This window comes from Protopterus annectens, chromosome 17.part0 (genome assembly GCF_019279795.1).
Source record: "Protopterus annectens isolate FY-2018-M chromosome 17.part0, PAN1.0, whole genome shotgun sequence".
Classification (NCBI taxonomy): Eukaryota; Metazoa; Chordata; order Ceratodontiformes; family Protopteridae; genus Protopterus; species Protopterus annectens.
The window spans coordinates 656,438,729-656,449,144 of NC_056751.1; the positions used below are offsets into that span (position 1 = coordinate 656,438,729).

Below are 10,416 nucleotides of genomic sequence, written 5' to 3' on the forward strand. Positions count from 1 at the left end.
AGTAAGAACACCTTTAGCATGCAGGGAGGTGCTGGGCAGACTACAGAGGGCAGGGTTGACCATTAAGCTCAACAAATGTCAGGTGGGTATGGCAGAAGTGTGCTACCAAGGACATAGAGTGTGGAGTGGTAATATAAGGCCAGAACCTGCCAAAGTGGAATTTATTCAGGCATGGCCTGCACCTGTTACCAAAAAGCAGGGGAGGGCATTCTTGGGGAAGCAGGGTACTACAGAAAATTAATTCCCAGTTATAGTACCATAGCTGCTCCCCTCACAGACCTGACAAGCAAGAACAGGCCAGATAAGGTAGTGTGGACCCCAGCATGTGAGCAGGCATTTCAGAAGCTTAAGGAAGCTTTGGGAGGACCTCCTGTGTTAGTCAGTCCAGACTACAGCAAAGAATTTGTTGTGCAGGTGGATGCTTCAAACTATGGGGTGGGGGCTGTACTTAGCCAGATTTCTTCAGTGGGAGAAGAGCACCCAGTAGTTTATCTGAGTCATAGGCTCTAACCCAGGGAGGAATGCTATGCAGCGGTAGAAAAGGAATGTCTAGCCATAGTGTGGGCACTAAAAAAAATTCAGCCTTATCTGTATGGAAGAAAATTCACTGTGATGACAGATCACAACACTCTAACATGGTTAAACAGAGCCAGTCAGCAAAATGCCAAGTTGCTAAGATGGAGCCTAGGGTTGCAAGCATATGATATGTCAATGCAGCACCGCAGTGGGAGTATCACTGCCAATGCAGATGTGCTCTCAAGACAGGGAATGGGGTGAGGTACACCCAGACAGACCTGGCTCTCTCAAGTGATGTTTCTCAAGGGGGACTTGAAAAACTTGCTTGAGTTCCCTGGGTGGGGGGATGTGATGATTAGGGAGATATGGGCAAAGGCTGCCAGCCTTGTCAAATAGAATTTTATATATAATTCTATCAAGTGTATAAATAAATGTAAAATACAGGCTTGTGTTTTTAAATTTAAGAAAGCACTGTAAAATGTGGAACTGCAAAATATGTGACAGCATTTCACTGTACTGGCCCAGTGAAGCATGTTGTATCCTTTCATGTTAGAATTTGGCCCGTGGGGTGGCTGGATGAAGATTTCATGCCCATTGTTTTAAGGCTAAAGTTTATGACTAGAATTTAGATGTGGAAGGTACTTTATTGCTTTATTGCTTTGGTTTCTGTTAGTATATACATGTGAAATATCTTCTATTGCTGTGCAGGTGTTAGATTGCTAAATAATGCAGTTTGTGGCCTGAGAACTCAGACCTGGTGTTAAGATGATGCAACATGAATAATGGGAAAACCTAAGTGTCAAAATTGATGTAATTTTGGGAGGGCCTTAGAGACATGTTTGTTAGTAATGTTTAAATACTATTTCTCACAAGAGACCAAAAGCATTTTGATCTTGGACATCTAACTTATCAGCAATCTGCTTATGCTCACATGTAAGTTTGTAGCACTGTGAAATCTTGTAGGAATAGTTAAAGCTAGTAAAGATTAATTAGGTATTTTTCTTTGAAACCAGACCTGTCCTACTGTATTATTTTACGTTTCTGTGTGATCTGTGAACTCTTAGATATCTCTGCGGTGTAGTAGATATGCTTGTGTTTTAATTATTTATTATTAAATATTTTTAAATCCTTCTACCTGTGGCTGGTTTGTGTAGAGATGAAGTATACTTTAGAGTACATTATATATTTATAGAGTTGACTGTCTAAGCCCTTCCAAGAAGCCTTAGACTGTATAGTCACATTATCATTGGATATTAATATTGCACAGTAATAACGGGACACCCTTTTAATGGCTTTTAGTAGCTGATATTATTAACTGGGTGGTGGCAGTTATTACTACCATATAGTCTGGGTAAATGGGCACAGCTGCAGAACCTGTGTCAGCCTTTCCCAGGAGTGTCTGTGAAGTTGTATAAATACTTATCTCAAAGTGTGTGTGTGTGTGTGTTGTGTCATCTACTTGGGCAGGGACAAAAAGTGCTGGTTGGACAGAGAGGGTACTGCAGATTCTAGCTTGCCCAGTTAGGCTGAGACCTGGACCCTATAGCTGTGCCAGTGGGGAGTCTTATTGGTGACCTGGAGAGCAAGGGAGCAACCAGCCCCAGACTGACTGTGATCTCTATGTGCACTTAAGGGAAATTGTACTTTACTCTGTGTATTAGTTATCCTTTCCTCTCCTAGGAGACAACCTCCTTGGTGTTAGTGGTGAGGATTGAGGCTCCTTGATTGCTGGGCCAGGGCAAGGTCGTCACAGGTTGTTTGACTGTTTAACATCCCAGTTTATGTTAAGAGGTCTATGTATGAGTTATATGAAATATGATAGGTCTACATATAAGTTATATAAAATATGATAGCTCTATGTATGAGCTGTATGAAGCACAGATGTACCAATTATATGTTAACTTGTAGCAGCAGAAGCGATGAAATGATTATACCAGTGGATAACCTTGTGAAGTCAGAACCCCTAGAATGAATTTTACTGTTACACCCCCAATTTTCAGATAGAATTTTACTTTTCATTAGACACATTTCTTCAGGTCTGAAAGTTGTTTTATATTTATTGATAGCCCCTAATCTTTTCCTGTTGTATTTCCTCTTTGAACAGATAAAGAATCTCAAAAATAAAGGTTGTTGATTTAAATAATACAGATAATCTGTTGTATTTGCAATATTCACCACACTGTATTTCTTTTGTGAAACATTTGTATTTAAAATTTACAGCTAAATAAAAAAATATTTGTTCAGAGCCTGTCAATTCAGGAAGTTGGGACTAATAGAGCAGCATAAATTCATAGAAACTGTTCTTTCACAGCTGATTATTTTAACAATTGAAGTTAATCCATATCTTGCAAATGTCTCTGAGTAAGAAACAAAACAAGCAATCCATGAAAATAAATTAGAGGAAGAAGCATTGCAGCAGTGTTGGTTTAGTGTTTGGAAATTTTTTTTCTCATTCAGCAGTAATTACCTAGGACTTACTAAAATTCTGAAACTGTGTTTATGCAGAGAAAAGAGTTTCCAGAAAGGAGAATGAGACACTCTTAAAGCAGAGAATTGCTACAGCCACACTACAGATTGGAGGAAGCAGCTATATTGTCCACAAGCAGAGGAACAAGAGAAACTAAGGAGAAGGCCAGACATAAGAAGAGTCCAAGTCAATGCATAACATTTCCATATGAGGTGTGCTGACAGTTAATGACTTTACAACCAAAACACATCAGCATGTCCCCTAATTTGAAACAGGTCCTGTAGTTTGTAGATACAGTCTTAATGCCCGTACTTTATAGCTTTGATCAAGTCATTTAACAAGGCAGTGCTTACAGGGTATCATTGAAAAGCAGTATTTTTACCTAGTGCACTTACCCCATTAACAGATTATTAAAAAATAAATAAAATAAAAAGATAGGCTTCCTTATATAAGCCGACTAAGATTCCTGCCGCATTTGCTATTTCATCCAGAAGCACCATATTCAGCGGAAAAACTCCTGTGAAATCCTGAAAAATTGACGGCAGATGTAATGCAGATTCACAAAGTACAAGATGACAGGAAGTGTGGAAAGTTTGTAGAATATGGGAGCAAGTTTTAGAGCACACTATGTTCCTGAAAGAAACTGGAAACAAGGGGCATGATAAAATGATGTGCAGGAATAGACACTGATACACAAAGCTTTCTGGTGGAGTGCAGTGCAAGGTATGTTTCTCTACATAATGGACTCATTATCAGCATTGTGGTAAGGGCATCGATATGGGGGAAAAGTTTTCTTTTAAAATACATTAACTGAAAGCGTTTGAAACTGGACAAACAAAACACTGCATCAATATGGCCAAGCTGGGGATTGGGTGGGGTGGGGGAGACTACCACAGGCAGTAAGTGAGACATGGGGGCATGGGAGACCCATACAATGAGAAGAACCAATAGATTTTTAACTGCTGTGCTACTGGGGGAAGAAAGTTGGAGACACTACAGATTGACACAATGAGCAATAATTGTATACCTATAAGGCTCAACCAGGATCAGATAGGAAGGAAGGTGGACAAAGAAAAGAAAAGGATTAAGGAAAAAATTGATGTGCCTGCATGAAGAAGGGGACAAAAGAGAAGTAAAGTGCTGGGTGACATAGGGAAATGGTACGGTTTACAAATGAGGGTAGAAGTAGGTATTGCAGTTAGTGCAGTAGACTAAAGCTCTAACTTTTTAATGAACGGCTTCCTGTGCCAAGATTACAAGGTTTGAATCTTTCTACCTTTGTTTGCTTAACTGTGCAGTCTTGAGAAAGGCTGGGCAAATCGCCATTTGCCAATTTGGACTAGGCTCCTCACTGGACTCTTACACCAGAAACTACCCATGAAGCTAAGTGAGCATGCCTCTCGAACTCTGAACAAAAATAAATCATAGCATTGTAACCATTGAAATTCATAGTCATGGGTTAAAAAGTTGTGTACTTTCTTATGTTTCGTGGCAGAAACCAGAAACTCTTTCTGTATGAAGCCATGTATAATAATTCATAGGAAATTTTTGTGTACATTTACCTTACATATGTGATAATATATATCTCCATAACCCTGCCTAACTTTATGAGGGAATCAGCAAATGTAGGAGGAGACTGGATAAATCTGAATACTAAAATCATAGCAGCTGAGCAGCATTGGTGATGTTAAGAGCGCAGGTTGAAGGGAAGCAGACTAAAGGACAAATATAGTAATTAACGTAGAGAAGAAAACAATAGGAAGTAATGTGCACAGTACAAGAACGCTGACTGATTTAAATGGAAGAGTAAAAGATGAGGGGAGGAGCTGGAAGAAACCACAGCAGCACAGAATACTAACCTAGAAGTATTCATGTTCTCTGGATTACATAGCATGATTGCTCATTAATGTTTGATGTTAAGTGTGAAGATGTGTGAAGGCTGCCAGCCTAGCTATATAGAATTTTGGAGATAATTCTGTCATTTCTAAATATTAATGTAAGCCACATGCTTGCTCTCTTAAATGGAAAAAAATGGTGTTAAATGTGGAACTGCAAAAATGTAACAGTGCACTCTGCTGTAGGAAAACTTATAAGTCAAGCATTGCGTCATTGTTTGGTCACAAAACCCGGAGCCGAGATGTCTGGACAAAGGAATTCTTGCTTTTGTTTTGAGAGTAGATTTAATTGCTAGAATTTGCATGTATAATGTCTTTTATTGTTGCAGCTTCCTGACCAGGTACAAGATCAAAGCAATGTAAATGTAGAGTTTCTGTTAGCCTGGGAAGCAGGGAGAAATTATGTAATCTGAAATGAGTTTGCAACAATGAATAGAACATGCTGGAGGGATAGATTCCCTTTGCAGAGACTTCCCTTACTATGGAACAGCATCCCGATCTACATAAGACAGAGCCCCTCACTATCACTCTTCAAGAGGAACCTTGATGAGTGGATGGGTAACAGGAAGTTCACACCGGGGATCACACCAACAGCACTACTAGATAGGGGCCAAGGGTACTAGCTGCTAGTACAAGGGTCTAGGGAACTACTAAAGGGGAGGTGAATACCGCACAGCATGACTGGGCTAATATATGCCTTCGGGCAGATAGCCCAGTACCAACCTATGAACCTATGAGTTAGCGGTACTGTGTTATCAATTTAAGGACAGAGAGACTCAGAGCATTTAGCATTTGTCTTGAGAACATCCAACATCACCAGCACTCTGCCTATCCTCTATATGTAAGTTTATTTTAGAATTGTGTTTTCTCTTAGATATAGCTAGGAAATAGGAAGATTAGATTAGTTTTTTTTTTTCTGTATTGATGTCAGAATGTTTCTACTGTATTACTTTAAGTATTTCTCTGGGATCTCTGAACTCTTGACTAGCTCTTTGTAGTAAGAAGTATTGTCTGGTGTTTTTTTTATTTACTATTACATATTTTTAAACCTTTCAGCTGTGGCTGTTTTTGTGTAGAGATAATTTAAGCTCTAGAGTACATTATATATATATATATATATATATATATATATATATATATATATATATAGTGGTGCTGTACAAAGCCATTCCAAATAAGCCTTGACTGTTCAGTTGCACTTACCATTTAGATAATAATATTGCACAGTATAATTGGACACCCTTTCATAAGGACCTTTTAGTAGCTGATGAATAATAAATATTAGTGGGCAGTGGCAGTGATTTCTACTGTATAATCTGGGTAAAAGGGACACAGCTGGAGAACTTGTGCCAGCCTTCCCCAGAAGTGTCTGTGTGGTTGTATAGAACTCTTATCTCAAAGTGTGTGTGTGTCAGCTACATTGGCAGGGACACAAAGCATTGGTTGAACAGGGAGGGTGCTGGAGGTTTTTGCTTGCCCAATAGGCTGAGATCTGGTCCCTATAGCTGTGCCAGTGGGGAGTCTTATTGGGGATCTGGAGAGAAAGGGAGAAACCAGCCGCAGACTGATTGTGATCTCTGTGTGCTCTTAAGGGAAATTGTACTTTACTGTGTGTGTATTTGTTATCCTCCCCTATGAGGATGCCCTTCACTGGTGTTAGTGGTGAGGATTGAGGCTCCTTGATTGCTGGATCGGTGCACGGGCGTCACAGTAAGCACTGGATGTTGTTCAGTCAAAATGTATTCCTTGTACATATATATATATATATATATATATATATATATATATATATATATATATATATACAAATCAGTTAATAAAAATGAAATAACAAATCTAAATACAATTTAATTAAAAATCGTTGTCTGGTTGATTTTTCTTTTCAGGAAACCATAATCAAACAAGGCTATTTATACAAACCGGTGACTCTTATAGTCCTCCTGGCTTACCTGAAAACTTACGGCCTCACATTTATTTACATTAAATAATGGGATACAGCTGCTGAAGCACTTAAATAAGGGTTCAGAGGGGTTCTACCTTCAAACAGGAAAATTTTATGTGGGTTTCCATTCATACAACTAAGCTTGCCCTCTCATGCTTTGGTGTAAAGTAAGTAAGTAGGACAAACCTTAACCACAATAGTTTATTATACCTCAAATGCATTAGAAGAACAATTAATTGAAAACTGTGTATGACCTTCAATGTGACAGCTTGGTCCCATGCACGGTTCAAAATCCTGTGTGTGGGGGCAGGGCACACTTAAGTCGAGCTGGGCCTTCAGCATTCTTTGCCTCATCCTCTTGCCTTTATCACAGGTGGACGAGCTACATGCAGACCATGGAGACCAGTTAGAGTATATGCACGTTTCTGGAGTGTCATCTAAAGAAATAAAAAGGAATTTCAATTTACAGTACAGGAAAAGTAAAATAAGGGCACTGTATATTCATGAGTCAATAATATGTGCATGCACCATCTGCTTTAAATCAAAAAAATCTTGTCCAAGGCTATCAAACCCATACTGAACAGTGGTTGGCAAAAGCATATAATAGCCTTATTAACTAGCCAGTACTTTAGAGATGCAAACACAAAGGGACAACATTTTCATTGTTCCTTTTTAAAATAAGGATGGTGCAGTGGTAGTGTTGCTGCCTCACAGCAAGAAGTTCTCCAGTTCGATTCTCACCTGGGGTGCCTTCTGTGCGGAGTCTGCATGTTCTCCCTGCATTTGTGTAGGTTTCCTCTCACATTCAAAGACATGCATCTGGAGTGTTTTAAATCCCTGGGCCTCTGCTGAAAAATGGGTTCATTACAAGTTGGACTTTCTCGGTTAACAAATGTTAAATAAATAATGTTAACCTTTTACTCAGAATGCAAAAATGCTAAAATTAAAACACAAAACACCAAGAAACCAAAATGCAGAATACCAGGACAGCAACTCCAAGTTTACAAGTTTGTACACTATCATTGATAAGAGTGCAACCTTTTCCAAGGTTGTATGATGTTGGATGTAGAACAATTAAGTAAGGGTATAAGAAAGGTACAGCCTGCACAACACAGCCATGGGTGGGGCATGTCACCTGCAAAAATAAATTTACTTAATTTTGTTAAATTTGTATGGTTCTCACCATTATCCCATTTGATTAGTTTAGTTTTTGTGTTGTGTGGTCTGTCTAAAATGCTACTATTCTGCATAATAAGTGATTAGTAGGATATTATATACTATTTTTGTCTCCAATTCAGGCGACCTTATATCCACACAACAGTTAAGTAACAAATAATCAGAATAGTTTTGCTTTATAGTGATGTATGCTCACATGAGGCATGGTAAAGTACATGTACCATGTTTTAAGTTGAAGATCATTAGATCTATGTAGTTCTGAATTATATGTGTTTTTACCCTTTTGTGAAATCCAGTAGTTATCTCTTGGAAAATGATGTCCCTTTGAAAGCACATTGATAGTTTTTGACTGAATATCCCCAGAACATTTAATTATTTATTTTTATTTATTGGAATCTGGAAAGTGATAAGCTCACAATGGAATTTCTAGTCACTGTCTGAGTTCTGTAACATAGCAACATTACAGATTACAGACATAAATTAATGTAAATTAAGTAGAAGAAAACTGTGATGAACTACACTGCATTTAAGATTAGTTTCACTGTTGTGTCCTCACTGAGAGCTAGTTGGGCAGCAGATTCCATGTAATGTTGCAATAGATTAAATTATTTATCAGACAATGAATTGAATGGAGGAATATAAAATGGGATGGGCAATTCATAAACATTGTCCTCAGTGGTATAAACACATTGTGCACTTGCTGTCATTAGCATGATTCATAAATGTGAATCAAGGTAATGATGCAGCATTCAGAAGAATATAATTTTCTTTGTATGGCAGGCAGCTGCCCGTAACAAACATTGGTGTACTATGAGAGTGAATCGCTGACTGTCATGTTGCTAGACCATAGCTTGGTAGAAAGCAGATGATGAATGATGCACAATGTGGCTGACATACATTAAGGGCTTGTTCTCTGCTGGTGGTGATGATTGGATCTGGTGCTGTCTGAGCGTCTAGTAGTCAAAACTTCAAAGCATCACTGAGATGGTTTGGAAAGTGGGTGGTTTGCCTGCAAGACAGGAGACTGTAGGACAGTTCCAATATTGAAAAAAAAGTGCTTTAACTATTTTTATTTTATTATCATTTTTTTTTTCATTTTCTTCTGCTGCAGAACAACTGTATAACCTGATGAAAGCATCAGCATGGAAAGAGGATCTGTGGGATCAGACATGCAACTCTAGACACATAATCATACTTCTGTAAATCATGTAGTTGGGACCATCCCTTAGCCAGTGGGTGTGATGCTTTGTGTCACTTACAATGCTGGGGAGGAGTGTTCATTTATATGTGTGTTTACTGAACAGTACAGGTGGCTACACAGTGAGAAAGACTACATATAGAGACTCGCTTTATGAAATGTAATTGGCTCAGTACACCATTCTGCTGCATATACGTCCACCACCATGAGGCATAGTCTTTACAAATGTCACTCAGTATTATGCATCTTATCTCTTAGCAGAGTATTAATCATTTAATCATATAATGCCAAACAGCATGGATCTACAAGCAAAATTCTCCATACAAGCATAATTTTAGCAGTTATAACAGGAAGGAGAAAAAATATGAACAGTGCATAGTGTCTTAGCCATATTCACACCAGTAGCTTATACACAGGAAGTAAAGACTGCATATATTTGTATGTTTGAGCTAGAACTTAACGCAGAAGACAGACTAAACAAACTTTGTTATTTAGTCAGCTGGTCACTCATTTGTTGCAAGCACAGCAAGGTACGATTTATAGCCATGGTCAAGAGAATAAAACAATCTGTAAAGAAAATAAATATAACGTAATAGTGCTAAATGAGAATTCCAAATGTCAGATGGTAGTGCCATGTGAATGGCAATGATAGGAAATATAACTGTTAATTTTATCTATTCCCCTAACTTTGGAAAATAAATAATATCCAAGACTAGTAGTAATGAAAAGGGTGTGAGATAAGGATTTAGGGTAAAGGACTGAGACCATCAGTGGTAGAAAGAACAAAACTCTATGACAGAGAGTTGTTGTGTGTACTCAACAGTACATGGTTGATGTGGCCACTTTTGTGACTGTCACTAAAAAAATATTACAGTCTATTTAACAGAGGTGACATCAGGTGAAATTCCCTTTTACCTTAGGTGCAGAAACTACACAGCCAATTACATTAGTCAAGAGATTACGAGGAATTTTACCCACACAAAGATACTCAAATACTGCTGAATATTTCTTCAATTTTCTTGTATGTGTAAATTAATCTGTTGCTTTTTGTCATGACAGAGATGACAGAGAACTATGTATCTCTCATGTCTAAGGTTTCAACACCACAGATGATACCGGAAGATGAAGAAGGAATATATTTCATATGCATACAATCAATTCAGCATTTCAATTGCCTAAATGGATTTTATCATTTAAATAATTATATGTACTACAGAGGTAG

At 38.2% G+C, this 10,416-nt stretch overlaps 1 protein-coding gene across 1 annotated transcript in view; it reads right to left on the reverse strand.

The window, feature by feature from the left end:
- Nucleotides 1–10,416, reverse strand: part of SPON1 (spondin 1) — a 1,605,397-nt gene that overhangs the window by 161,283 nt on the left and 1,433,698 nt on the right. Inside the window, exon 11 of the mRNA XM_044059306.1 lies at nt 7,075–7,257. Within this exon, the coding sequence (XP_043915241.1) occupies nt 7,075–7,257 (183 nt within the window). The remainder of the gene's footprint in view (nt 1–7,074; nt 7,258–10,416) is intronic.